Below are 14,715 nucleotides of genomic sequence, written 5' to 3'. Positions count from 1 at the left end.
TCTAAAAAAATTAGATAAACAGAAAAAATTGGACTGCAGACTAATGATTATATGCATGTAGAGTTCCACTGTAAAAGACTAAATGGCCACAGTTCTAAGCCCCTGGATGCAACCGGCTTCAATTTTAGCATAAGACAGCATGTGACATATATGTATAAAACAGCTGATCCTGATGCATAAGAGATAGTATATAAGATACCTGCATTAGAGAGCTGTATTGTCTTTTTGGTCATGCAGCAGGATAATAGGTGATCCCCTGATGGAGAAGGTGAGGGGCAGTTCTGCAAGGCTTGGGAGTGCGAAAGGTTTAATTGTAGATCTTTCATGACTTTACTCCTTTGCAATTCTTTTGTTTCCCCTCATAAGGCATGACGTTTAAACAGGATGCTGCCTTATAAGGCCCTTTAAATGCACCTGGGCTTTGACTTAGTGTGTCAAATGTAGAACAGTGCAAGTCAAGGGGGTTATTCTAAGTGTCAACATGGCCCCTTGTTTACGAGAGCTGGATGGGCCGCAGGGGAAAACGTGGTCTCCTGTATGTCATGCCAGCACTTGAACCCTAGTGTGTAGTTGCAGAGGGGGGTGTTGTAAGTACTTTGCTCCAGTCTGTACTCAACTGGAGAACACCTGCCAGATGGTTTTAAACATGTATATTTTCTTCTGATGAAAACATGTCCGATAGCGTTAAGCGTAGACAACTTCATAAATTAGTGTCTTCATGGGCTCGGGCTAACTTTATAATGTACGGTCTTCATGGTATACGTCCTTTGTAGACCATGGCATTCTCACGTTAGGGCCTTCATGGTCCAGTGCCTGCGTGGGCTTGGGCCTTCTTGACTAGAGGCTTCCTGTTTAAGGATTTTTATAGAATGTGGCCTTTATACGCTAGGATCTTCACATTTTGGGGTATTCATGGCTTGGAGCCTTTATTCTGTGGGACCTTCAATGGTGCTTTTTTGGACAAGAGTCAAGATGGTCTACGGCCATTATGCCTAAGTCCTTCATGGATAAGGGGTTTCATGGGCCAGTGCCATTATGGTTTAGGCCCTTCATGGTTAAAAATTTATCGGCCTCGTCCTTTATGAACTAGTGCCTTCATGAATTATGGTTTTCAAGGGGCTTGTGCCTCTATCGGCTAGGTCCTTCATGGTTATGGGTCTTCCTGTTCTAATGTCTGCATGTGCTGATGTGTACAAGGGTAGCTGCATCTATTGGGCATGGAATTTCTGCTCTATGGACCTTCATTGTTTTGCTTCTTCGTCGGCTAGGCTTTCGGCTAGGCCTTTTGTTGTATAGGACCTTCATAAGCTTGCATGAAAAGTAATGTAAAACACTTATATAATGTGCTATACACACTTAGTCCAGTCAAGAATTTACTGACTTAAATAATACTGCAGAAGGGAATGCCTGAACCTGGGGTGTGATTGTCTTCTGTGCAGAATGGAAAGGCAGCCATGTAAGATTAAAACTGCAGCTTGGGATTGCCTTGTTTGATTTACTAAAAGAGAGGCAGCAAGTTTGATGAAGTAGAGCGTAAACCTCTTCCAGTGGTAAAACTGATATATTCAAGTAGGAATCGACAAACGACCATACATTTCTCTACCAGACACACATTTGACCCATATCCCATGAAAGCTGGTGCAGGTAATGTCATATAGACAATACATGCTTCTAAGACCTTAAACTAATTGGACAATTCCTTTGTGAGCCCTTTCAAGTAGGTTGGGTGGTAACGCAACTATAGTTTCACTATCTACAGTTCTGACATTTAGATGGACTGTAAAGAGAAAGACAGGGGGGCGGGGTAAGATAGAGAGAGAGAGAGGGAGGGAGAGGAAGGTAACTAGCCATGGTTGTATTAAAAGGTCTGTAAACTGTAGTGCAATAAAACAACTACTTCCTTTATGAAGGAAGAAGATAATCTCACCCCTCTTCACCCCCCTATACCCACTTTCTGTGTCCCCTTCCATCCTTTGCAAAAACAAACCAACACCAACCGAGCACCTGCTCTCTTTTTCCTTTCTAGATATTCATCGCCTTCTTTTCCTTGCAGGACCCATGTCCCTGTCGAAGTCTGGTGGCCACGGGGTGTCCTCATCACTGTCGTTGAATAAGGAGAGCCTCTTCGGTGGTGTGGTGAACCCCAGCGAGGTCTTCTGCTCAGTGCCGGGCCGCTTGTCCCTACTAAGCTCCACCTCCAAGTACAAGGTGACGGTGGCCGAGGTGCAGCGACGACTTTCCCCACCAGAATGCCTCAACGCCTCGCTTCTGGGGGGTGTGCTCAGGAGGTGAGTGTCTAAGCTGGCCCAGGATCTGGATACAAACCCATGTGCCTGCCACTGATGTGATTAGATGTAAAAATTGGCTCTTTTTGTCTACATCTGTAGGATTGGTGTCACTACAACGCATGCTTTTACATCGCATGCCTTTACAACGCGGTTTTTACCACGCAGTCCATTACAACGCATAATGCTTTTAGGCGCTGCATAGTGAATTATTTAATTTACTATTCCAACTCCAGTCCCCATGGATAGCAGGGAAGGTGTTGGATAGTAAATTAAATATATTCCCTATCCTAGAGCGCCCCCCAGCGCAATGCGTTGTAATGGTATGCGTTGTAATGGTTGCGATGTAATGGTAGTGCGTTGTAAAAAATGCGTTGTAAGTGATGTTCCCCACATCTGTACCTTAGGCTTGGATGATATGGTGGTGTTAGTGGGATGTAGTGTAGTATTCTAAGTTTTATATTTAAGTGAATGTTACATGGTGTGTGTTTCTGGGTGTTTAGGATGTGGTGCAGTTGGGTTGACTGGTAGGGTGCAATGTGTAAGTGAATTGTGGGATGCAATATGAGTGTGGAGAGTGATTGAGTATGTTGAGTTAGGAGTGGGATACAGTCTGGTAGTACTGTTTAGAGTGGTATGGTGGACGGAGAAGCAGCAGTGGCTTTAGGTTTAGTGATAGTGGTGTGTGATGTGTTGAGGCGATCAATAATATTGGGAATGACGGTGTGGTTCAATTCAAAACAGGTCCACAACACACAACTGAACTGCTTGGCTCTATACCACAGGTGCTTCTCTGTAATAAGATTGGGCAAGCACTGTTGTTAAGGCACTTATTACTGTGATACACACAATGACAGAAGCATGCAGTGTGTGTGGATATATATGAATGTACCGAATTATATAAGTATTGTGTATTTGACACTGACATCTTATAAATGGAAATAATTCCAAAATACCACTGATTAATATCTGCACTGTTAAGCTGACCCCAATATTTGGAGGTAACCATCGGCTGGTATTAAAATCTCTCAGGTGTGCAGGCATCAACTACCCCAGGCCTAGTCTAGGTCTTATAACACTCTTGTCTGGGAAATAACACAATATGCTTAAAATGTCCTCTAAGGGTGTCTGCACATACTCAAACACGGACAAGAGAACACACTAACCCCTCATATGCCTGGTAGTTTCCTGTTCTTCACTTGCTTCCCTTGAAGACACTTTATCACAAGAGTCAGGGGACTTAAGAGAGACATTTTAGAAGAAGGCATTTTGGATGAGGCTTGGGTGATTTTTTTGTTCTAAACCACACTTTCATACTCAGCTGGTGTGAGTTGCACTTAAATCAGCTCTGTTTGCCTCATCTGTCAAATAGCATATTTTCCTTCAAAAGGGGTGATAGTGTGTGTGGTAAAAGGAAAGGCACACTATTCCTTAAGTTTCAAGTGTATCATGGCTTTATGTTGAAATCGTGTGTCCTTTAAGTGTTGTGCTACCTCCTTGAAAAAATAAGCAACCTCTTACTAGGCACACGCACAGCATTGCCCACTTCTGGACTTTGAACATTTCATGCTACACCACAGCATACATTTTAGAAATGAAAATGAAGGGATTGTGGTTTAGCCAAGCGGCAAACACCAACAAAAGCACCGTCAACGTCTTAATTGCAGTGTTCAATAATAGGTATACAGTGCGTCATATCCCTGAGGAGACTCTTGAATTTGGCCAAAGTGGTGCATAACATAGATGCATACCCTGAATATCTTATCTTTGTTTCCAAACTGCATCAGTATAATTGAATCAACACGTCGAATGTATGTAAATATTGAATCTGTTCTCTTACGGCGGAACTAAAATACATACAAGTTGACCTCGACTCGGAAGTTGTCAGCTGTCCAGTTTATGTTTAAGGTAAACATTTCCCCGTGGCACACGCGCCGTCTCGACGCTAGGTGGTATTACAGCGTAAGAGGAACCAGCGTAGAGAGCGGGCCTAGGCTCGAATCAAACACATTTAAAGCAAACCTCCCCCTCAAGGCTGCTCCTGTGTAAGAGTACAAGAAGCGGCGTCCACGGCCCCCAGTGCTTCTGGCGACCTTCTCCATATGTGGGCTAGGGCTTATCCCCTCATTAAAGGGCACTTGGGAAAGGAACACGAGGCTGATTAATCTGCAGGCTCTCCGGCCAAATGACAGCACTCGGCAGCCATGTTCAAACACACACGGGCACAGGGCCATGCAGCTCACTGACAGAAATACTCCAAAACAGACGAACACCACACACCCACAGGGATAAGACAGCTCACTTTCACACATATGTCCTAAAAAACATGCACGAGCACAGGGGCACACACACCCACAGGGATAAGACAGCTCACTTTCACACATATGTCCTAAATAACATGCACGAGCACAGGGGCACCAGACACACCCACAGGGATAAGACAGCTCACTTTCACACATATATCTAAAAAGCAGAAATCAGCGCAGGAGCACCACACGGACACACAGACACACAAAGCACAAGGATAGATAGCTTATTTACAGGCACATATCCAAAAAAATAGAAGCACAGGAAGGAACGCAGGAACAACACAAACACACACAGAGACAGAGATAGGAACACACCCATACACAGACATATTATGAGCATATACACCACTGGCGCCCGCACACACGTACACAAACACACAGGGACCTACAGCTCACTTAGACGGACATACTGAGAGACAGGCACAAACGCATGTACACACAAGCATGGGCACACACGTATAAACCGCACTTAGATACATATGCCACAGATAACGAGAACAAGCTCACTCACACCACGTGCGCATGCACACACACCACACATAGACAAAACGAAAGACAAACAGAGGAACAGCTACATTTCACACACAAGCAAACACAGCCACAAGCAGGCAAAACACACATCTACAAAAACACAAACAAATAGGCACACACCCACAAACCACACATCACAGGGAGAACCATCTTTATAAGTGGTGCATTTATTTGTGATTCCATACACTCATGCCACTCTGGGTTGGTTGGGTGCAGCCAATGTGAATGCTGCATTTGCTGAAAATGCAGGCATAAGTGAGAGCAGGCGAAAGGCTGAGTATAAGAGGGGTGCACAGACTGTGTTATACTCTGGTTGGAATAGTTCACAGGCAATTGATGGCATGGTAACCTGGCTGCTGGTTGGGTTCCTTTGGGTGTTTTGCAGCATGGTATATTGAAATCTGTTTATCGGCTTTCAGCTTGGTTTGTCTGAGCATTGACAATTAAGTATTACAAACCACTGAGTGTTACTTTGTAGAATTTGGAGTATTACAGAGACAGTAGAAAATACATTATTTCTTTATAATACATTTACAATAGGCGTCTCACAATTGATAAAAGTTTATTTGTTTTTATATTTTTTTCCTAACACCACTAACAATACTCCCCCTCACACAGTATTGCACATAGTAAAACCACACACATGTGTCCACAACATAGGGACACACAAAGACACAAACACACACATGTGACTCTTCCACCAACACGGAAAGAAATGAGTATAAACACTAAGGCACCTGGAGAAAGACACATCAATACACACACACCAAACCATTCACACAGAAACCCATACAAACGAATACCTCAAACAACACAGGTCAAAAGACACAGATAATGTGGGTTGTTTAATCTGTTGTGTGTGTTTGAAGTGATTTTGTTCTGCCCTGGAATTCTGTTTCTAAATTGATCTCCTGTCTGCTTGAACAGGGCAAAGTCGAAAAATGGCGGAAGATCCTTGAGAGAAAAATTGGACAAGATAGGGTTAAATCTCCCAGCAGGAAGACGCAAAGCTGCTAATGTAACACTACTGACATCTCTTGTGGAAGGTAAGCGGCCTCACACTTTAACAGCAGCTCAGGGCCTATATCGGAGTTGATGGCGCTGTAGGGAGGGTAGCACTGGACCCTTGCCCACAGCCTCCCTGGGGGGTAGCCGGTTGCTGACTGGTCTTCATGAGCGCTGTGTTTAGAACGTCCACGCATTATATTTCAGATGTTTGCATCAGAGTTCTCCCAACCCCCTTCAGAAATCTCACCGTAAATCATTTAAATTATTCTGACATCTGCCTTTGAGAAATGCGTGACCGCTGCTTCCGGAATCCATTTGCCAGAATCCATGACCCGGACCCAGGTTTCACAGGCCGTCGGCGCGCTCGCTGTTGGCTCCTGTGCCCCCGGGGCCTTTTGGTCTGTTTTAAAGCATTGTGTCGGGGGAAGGGGAACATTTGCCGTATTATATAAATGTTAAAGTTTTGCAAGTACCACGTTTTGAATACTGCGCTGAAACACACACAGCACAGGCATGAACACCCATGTGGAGCAGCTCTGTCGCTCTCACGGGCTAGTGTGTGGTAGTTCTGAGTGAGCTGTGTCAAGGTGGGCTTTGGGGGTGGGGGGAGGGGCTTCGGGTGTGAGCAGCGACAGGCTGCAGCGATAAGCAGTCCCCGTTTATGGTACAGGGCAATTACAGAGTAGTGTCGGACAGTCACAAAGTGGCATGTGGACAATGACACTGTGGGGTGTGAGCAGTCACAGGACGGGGTGGGGCGGGGGAGTGAGCTGTCATGGGGGTGGCATGCGGCCAGTCACGGGGTAAAGTGTGGCAGACACAGAATGGGGTGTTGGTAGTGAACGGCTGTGGTTTTGGTAGTCACATGGTGTTGTAAGGACAGTCACAGGCTGGGTTGTTGCCTCAGGGTGGGATGCGGCCTTTGAGGGAAGTCACAGGGTTGAGCACTTAGGATAATTCTCTGCCCTCTTTCACCCCTGGTTACTCACCCAGTGCTTTCGATATGACCCGTTTAATCCTGCCAACACACGCAGCCATTTTAAAATCAGGCTGATCTCACCAGATAGAATAAATTATCAGCCAGGCACATATATGTTTGTATTATCAACAAATGGGAGCCTAAGGGGGTAAAAGTCCGAACAGGTCGCCCCCCACTCAATTACTGCAATTCAACACCAGACCTGTTCCTACTATAAGTGTGGAGATTAAACCACCATATAACTCTCAACAAGGACACCCTACTCAGAGTGTCACTGCAGTGGCTTTTATTTTCACAACTGCCCATTTGTATCCTAGATCACTACATTCATTTAAAAGGTGTGTGGTATTGTGACTGCTGGTCCCCCCTCCCATAAGTGTACACAAGTCATCAGAAAAGGAGGAAGAGAGGAAAAAGGTGAAGGAAAGTAGGCAGAGCCTCACAGGAGTAACACCAAGGGAGGTTTACAAGCTGGTACTCGCCTGCATCCTCAGGTTCTCATCATCATCACCTGCCTACTGTCAGAACTAAAGAGTGGGCAGTGCAAGAATAAAGAAAAAACAGAAAGTGTATTGTGTATTCTATAAGTGGCTTAGCCAAATAATTGTTTCCCCCAAAACACGTTGGTGGAGTAATGTACAGATCTATGATGACATTGGTATATGATAATAGAAGGAACAGGTCGGGTGTTAAATTGCACATATATGTTTGTGACAGTTGTACCAATGCTGGAAGAATTTGCCCCATCGAGAATTTTGGGGTGTTATGCATTTTATCCCTCCCTCAGTAAAACACCAAGCACGGCGCACAAAGACAGCTCCCACCTACCGAAAGTAACAGCCTTGCCCCCACAGTACGTTCAGACTCCCTGTGCACAGCACACACAGCCGGTTCCACAGACACAAGCCGACCCAGATGCACAGTGCACACAGATAGCCTCCCTCCACCTTATTATCCTCGGTCCTCCTGCACGGTACACACAGGCTGCCCCGCCCCCTTCCCTCTCACCCCTCACCTACAGGCCGCTGCCCCTGCCCCGCACAGCCAGGCCCGCCGAGGCCGCGCGAGGACGGGCCCGTTCCGCAGGGCTCTGTTATTGTTTATGATCCTCTGCGTTTTATGGAAACAAGCTCACCGGGGCCGGCCCTTTGAAGCCCTAATTGGCGCATGCGTCCTTCCGGAGCTGCAGCTAATGGCAGGAAGGCCTGCAGTAAAACAACAACCGGGCCCGGAAATTAAAACCAAAGCTTCCCAAAACTCCACCAAACACGCGGGTTCCGCCAGCGGCCCCGCCTCCCCCTGCTTAACCGTTTAAAGAGGACAGCTGACTGCAGGCCGGGAGTTAAGTCTAAGTGCGCAGCAGACTATTCAAACGAGCACTACTGGTAACCAGACGCGTAGTATGCACTAATATGACATTTTTAAATATAAAGGCATGCTGCTCGCCTGTGTTATGCACAACGAAGCCTCTTGAAAACTCGATTTTAAAAACGATTAGAATACACATTATGAGCCACTTTTTAAAATGAGCAAACATTTATAGACCGTATTGATTTGCATTGTGCGTTGAATATATAGCACATCCCGAGAAACAGTTCAGTGGGTTCAGCCCTCCCAGCTGACTTTTGGTGTGATCGACCATTAAATAACGTCAAATATGACTCAGACGTTCATTCTTCTTAAAACTACGCAATTACTACAATTTCGATTGGAATATTCGTCTTGCATGTAGAGATTACCAATGAATTTATGTTTATAGAGTGGTATATACATAGGAGATGCTTTCCCATGGGCATTGACCCTGTTTTCCTTCCTGCAGGAGAAGCCGTGCATCTAGCCAGGGATTTTGGGTACGTCTGTGAAACAGAATTTCCTGCCAAAGCAGTAGCCGAGTATGTGAACCGACAGCATTCCGACCCCAACGAGCAAGTGACGCGAAAAAACATGCTCCTGGCTACCAAGTAAGAAACAGCAACTCGCGGCACATTGCAGTGTCTCCTGTGGCTTAGAGACCCCTATGCTTTTAACGCGACCCTCTCTGCAGGCTCTAGGGGCCTACTTGCAGGGGGTGTAAATAAACACAGTTTTTGTAGCGCTCCCTCTGTTATTATAACACTTGTGAAACACGTTTTAGTGTGCATTGTTAATAACGCTATGTATTGTAACTGTTATGTTAATTCGACTAAATGAATGCAAATGGCACTTCTGGGGGGATATTTTAATGACTTTTATTTTTCTTGAGACTAGCTGACATATTTACATACATTTACATCCCTTCCGCCTTTTTAAATTTACCAGCGTCGTTTTACATCATTTTCAGAATGCATGTAGGTGTATGTTTATATTTTGTTATTGTTACTGATCCGTCTATCTAATTATCACCCATCCATCTTTCCCCTTCTCTTTCTGTACAGTCTGTCTGTTTTATTGACCTCCCTTTATGTTTTGTTACAACGTGTAAGCGCCTGCACAGAGGCAAGGCGGGTTCTGCTTACATGGGCAGGTGGTGTTTGGAAAAGCACAGTGTGTGTCTGGGCTGTTTGGAAATGAGGTGGCTTGCTGTAACTGTCCTTAATTACCGGGGGCAGAGACAGCACAGGGCGGCAGCAGACTGCGCGGTGCTGCAGTCACAGCTCCGGGGCATGTGTGTGGCTAGCGAGCGAGCACACACAAATTAATGGTCTCTGCTCCACAGCTGAATGAACCAGAAAGGCTGAGATCGCCCCCACCCCCTCACACCCAACGCACGGCACAAGGAGCGAGTTGTGAGTTAACTCCAAGCTCTGATGGAAATATAGCTCCCCTAGCGGCTGCCGCTCGCTACTTTTTCAGTTTTAGTTCTGCAGTTAGACATGACCTTACGATTTTACCTAAATGTATTTATAATATAGTTCTAGGTGCGCTCAGCAAGCTGTTGTCCTCCCCTGGTCTGCTGTGTCATTCAGATGTGCCTCCCCTGCAGACAGCATGGTGATTTTGGTCATTCCACTTCAGCCATTGGTTAACTTCCCAGTGAGTGACATCACTCCACCCTTTCAGAAGGACCACCTTGCAAACCAACTAGCTCCCTTTCTGTTAGAAGCTACAACGACAGTGTGTACTGTTCGAGACAAAATACTTCTGCTTTTAGGCCGAGGGCGTCAAAGCTTCCCCACAGTGACATTTCACAAAAGCTATGATGGAACAAACCAGAAAAGGGTAAAGCCCAAAAAGTGGTAGCCAACCTATTGGCTTTGCTGTGCTGTTGCGGGTGTGTTGAAGCAATTCTGAGAACCTGCCATTTACATTCAGTATCAATATGGAAGGCTCTGAACTCTTCTGGTTAATATATATATATTTTTTTACCTAAATGACGTGACAGTAAAAACATAAAGAAGGAAGGAAGACAAGCTGGTTAAACTCCTGATGTATGCCTAGTTAAAATGCTGGGCCCCTCCCCTAAAGGGGGCCAATGTTTCGAATGCTAGCTTTGGAAACAATCAATCATGTATCTAAATGGTGACAAATACCCAAAATCGGGCACTACCTTGTCTAAAAGTTGTTTTGACACCATAAATGGCTGCAACTCCACCAATCAGCCAGGTGAATCCGCTTTGCCTCGAAGGGTGCAGTTACAGGTCGCCGTACCCATATCATATGACAGGCTTGGGAATTAGAGGAGAGAAAATGTTGATCGACTTTCTGCCAAAAATCACTTCAAAGGCAGAGATGCTAAAACAAATGTCTCCAGGTGTTTCAGAAATATTTGGGACTGCTCATGTGTGTGGCAGAGTTCTACAGAAGGAGGGAGCTGTAGGTTTTGGGGTGCACTGCTACCACGGTCTTTCAGCCAGAGAGCTCAAGTCTCACTCATTTATGAGATCATGTGACTATCACTCATACCAGGCTGTATCTCACTCCGGCTGAGGTCAACCAGAACCTGCCAATTTAACACTGATCTGAGTAAAGCAGTTTCAGGATGGGTGGGCCTGGCGGCAAGAAGCCCACCAACCAGAAGTCAGACTTCCCGTAAACTCTTTTGGTGGCAGAACAACTTCTCTGCGTGTTTCTGAGTTATGCTTCCAAATAACATTTTTGATAGTAAACTGCTTAATGTCTGTATTATCCTCTCAGAACACGTGTAGAACATGTGAGCATTTTAAGAAGAGTATATAGTATTATATTTACATTTATATTAAGAAGTTTTTATAATTTCGTTGTTGTCATCAGATGCTGTCATTGACGTCACTGGTTGTATGACATCACTTTCCGTGACATCACCAAATAACTAGTAAAGGTGCCTAATAATGTTGAAAACCAGAAAGCTCTGCTTCAAATCTATTGATAACGTTTTCACCTCTCTTTCCCTCAACAGACAGATATGCAAGGAGTTCACGGACCTGCTGGCCCAGGACCGGTCGCCCCTGGGGAACTCACGGCCCAACCCCATCTTGGAACCAGGCATCCAGAGCTGCCTGACCCACTTTAACCTCATCTCGCACGGCTTCGGCAGCCCGGCGGTGTGCGCGGCCGTCACCGCCCTGCAGAATTACCTCACCGAGGCCCTGAAAGCCATGGACAAAATGTACCTCAACAGCAACCCCAATGGCCACACGGACAGCGGTAATAAAGGTGGCGACAAGGACGAGAAGCACCGGAAGTGAGCCGGAGGCCTTTCCCCTGCGCACCAAGGACGAGCCGCACCGGAAGTGAGCCGGAGGCCTTTCCCCTGCGGACCCTGAGTCCCGCCGCGCCTCCCTGCACCTCAAGCCACTGTTTCTGGCTCCGCACTAGGGAAGGAATTCACTTTGTGGGTAAAAAAACCCTGTCCCTTGCAAGACCACTCACCACCCGCCGCTGTTTATGGAGTCTTCGAGGAACAGCACAGGGCAGGGAAGGAATCTATGCCAGAGCTGGAGAACTTTTCTTTTTAAAGATAACTTTTTTCTAATAAAAAATGGAGAAATGAGAAAAATATATATAAATCTATTGCCATAATGAGCTTCTGCGGACTAAAGCAACACGTCCTGGTTTTTTTTGGGTAACTCAGTTACGATTGTAGCCATCTTGAAACATCCCAACAATCAGGGTGGCACAAAGGATGACGTTTTCTATCAGTATTGTGAATAAACTTGAACACAAAAAACACACACACTTCCATGTCATGTCTTCAGTTGTAGAACTTTTTTTGTTTCCTAAAAAAGGCAAAATAAGTCGACCTCGAACTTTTTTTTTTATTTCGACACTTATTGGCAGGTACTATTATATAAGGGAATCAGTGTTCATGTGCTGTACATACTTATTTATGTGTAATTTAATGGGAAATTGTAAATACGGTGCGTCTGTTAAAGCCCTTTTTTATTTATCTGGTGATCCCGTTTACCTCTTGTTTAGTGGGGTTTCTGCTCTTTCTCTTAGTTCTTCATGTGGTCATAGTACTTCTCTAGAGTTCGCAGGGGCTTTTACAACCCTTTGGGAGTCATCATTTTTAGCCCTGTTGTAGCATGTTAAGGCGACGTTGAAGCAGCTGAACAAATAAAAAATAAACCATTTTAATAACAAAGTAGTATTACATTTAGTTTCTCATTGATGCTGGAACCACTGACTTTTACTTGTAAAAGTTGTAGTTTGATAACACTCTTGTGTTGGGAGAGAATGGAGATTTTGAGGCCTTAGTGCCCTTTGCGGTATGCAAAAAGACAAGTAAAAAGCACAAACAGACCAGCCATATACATAAACACACACATATAGCTACGGCGCCATAATGAAACAAACACAGGCAAAGCCACACATGGACATAGATATACATACTGTCACATGAACACGGGCAAACACACCAGAACATAGGGAAACGTAGAAACACAAGGTAAAACTGCACACATGTACACACTCTTGTCAAATGCACAAAGACAAATATACACAAGCAACACACAGACAAACAGAACAAGACAGACATGGAGATATGAGTTGCACATACACAAACAGAGACATTCTTGTGTGATCACACACACATGCACACTCTTTTTGTCACAGAGTGTGTTGCTATAGCTATTTCAAAGGCCAGGTTATTGCTTGTTATTTTTACCACGTTTTCACTCTTTTTTGTGCACAGTACTGGTTGTGTTTTTTGTTGTTGAGCTGTGCTGGCAAGTGTCTTCCTTGTTAAACAGTCCTGGTTGTGTTTTTTGTTGTTGAGCTGTGCTGGCAAGTGTCTTCCCTGTTAAACAGTCCTAGTTGTGTTTTTTTGTTGTTGAGCTGTGCTGGCAAGTGTCTTCCCTGCCCGAAAGTGTCTCATAGCCTTTTGTTGCCCAGATAAATATTTTTTTGTCACGCTTTATGTCGATTATTTTTATTCAGTGGCTGTCTTTACCCAGGCGTACTTTTGTTCTTGGCAGTATTTTTTATTCTGTATGGTTACAGTAATTGAGTTTAACTCTCCCCTGGCAATTGCTCCCTGCAATAAGCAGCTGAACCCATTGTATCCCTCAAGTATAATAAAAACTTACTTCCAACTTGGAGTTCAGAGAAGGGTATCATTTAGATATTCCTCTGGGCCTGCATTCAGACAAATGACACAATAAAACATAATGCATTCTTTCAGATACAAATACCTTGTCTTTGCTGAAAACCTGCCATGGCTTTACCTCTCCTTTGTGGGCGAACAACCAGATTTTATTTCTACTTGCAGCCTCGTGATTTGTTTGTTAATTAATACTCAGCCTGCAAAGCATATGTGTACCATTTTAGCATTCACGATTCTCTGGGTTCAGCATAATATCTGACATTTAAGAAAAGCTGCCTTCATTCAAAATGTGCATATTTTATTCGATTTTTTAAGCATTGGTCAGAAAAGACCAAAAAAACAAGACTGTGGAAATATGAATTTGCAATCCTGTGATGTGTGTGTCCTTTTAATGAGCTGAACTCCTGCCTGTTTCAGGGCTAAATCATTCCATATGTTGTCCATGTCTTCTGCGAAGAGTCACTCTTGCAAATGACCCACCGGTTGCTTAGCATATGTGGGGTGTGTGTGTATAGTAAGGGGTTGGCTGTCTTCTCACTCGAGTGTAAGTTTTAAAAGGAAACTAGCAGGATGAAAGAGGATTGAAGACTTTATCTCGAGGCGACCTTACCTGATAAAAACTGTGTACTGTGTAAGGGGTAATGTGCTCCGGTGGAGTGGCCGGGCTACCAGTCAATGGTTCTAGTCAATGCTTCTCCACTTTAACACAATGCTTGATCTTGGGCAGACAAGTCTCGAGGGCATTCACTTTCACGCATCAGTTAGGGAGCCATATGTATTGATTGTATTTTAGTAAATCATACTAGTTATATGTGCGAAGTAAAGTCGGCTGCGAGATTAAATGTGTGGAACCATGACAGAAACGCAGAAATACTGGCCTGTGAGTGCCAACAATAACTTGAGAAAAGTGGACTGTAGAGGAAAGCGTCAGACCTACTCCTGCAGGTGGAAGGCGGAGTTTATCGTTTAAAGAGGGGGTGCTTGCTTAGGCAGTCTTGTGTTGGTGTTTCTTTGGTTCCACCTTGCTTTCTGCGCCTTGGATTGTAGGGTCATGGCACTCTACATTCACGTTTTCACTGGGGGCAGCTGCAAGCGCCCCGA

The 14,715-nt window shown here is 44.8% G+C and overlaps 1 protein-coding gene across 6 annotated transcripts in view; it reads left to right on the top strand.

Moving 5' to 3' along the window:
• TFAP2A (transcription factor AP-2 alpha) overlaps positions 1-13,609 on the top strand; it is a 35,417-nt gene extending 21,808 nt beyond the window's left edge. For 4 of the 6 annotated variants that reach the window (XM_086965013.1, XM_086965015.1, XM_086965014.1 and 1 more), the window contains 4 exons: positions 2,027-2,288; positions 6,053-6,171; positions 8,932-9,073; positions 11,467-13,609. In XM_086965013.1, coding sequence (XP_086821139.1) covers positions 2,027-2,288; positions 6,053-6,171; positions 8,932-9,073; positions 11,467-11,755 — 812 coding nt within the window. In that variant the 3' untranslated portion in view covers positions 11,756-13,609. The remainder of the gene's footprint in view (positions 1-2,026; positions 2,289-6,052; positions 6,172-8,931; positions 9,074-11,466) is intronic. The other 2 variants (XM_086965011.1, XM_086965010.1) reach the window with 1 other exon arrangement.
• Positions 13,610-14,715: the final 1,106 nt, after the last annotated feature.

This window comes from Lissotriton vulgaris, chromosome 4_1 (assembly GCF_964263255.1).
Source record: "Lissotriton vulgaris chromosome 4_1, aLisVul1.2, whole genome shotgun sequence".
NCBI lineage: Eukaryota > Metazoa > Chordata > Amphibia > Caudata > Salamandridae > Lissotriton > Lissotriton vulgaris.
The sequence above is the reverse complement of the archived record's forward strand: the minus strand, read 5'-3'. Positions and strand labels throughout refer to the sequence as shown.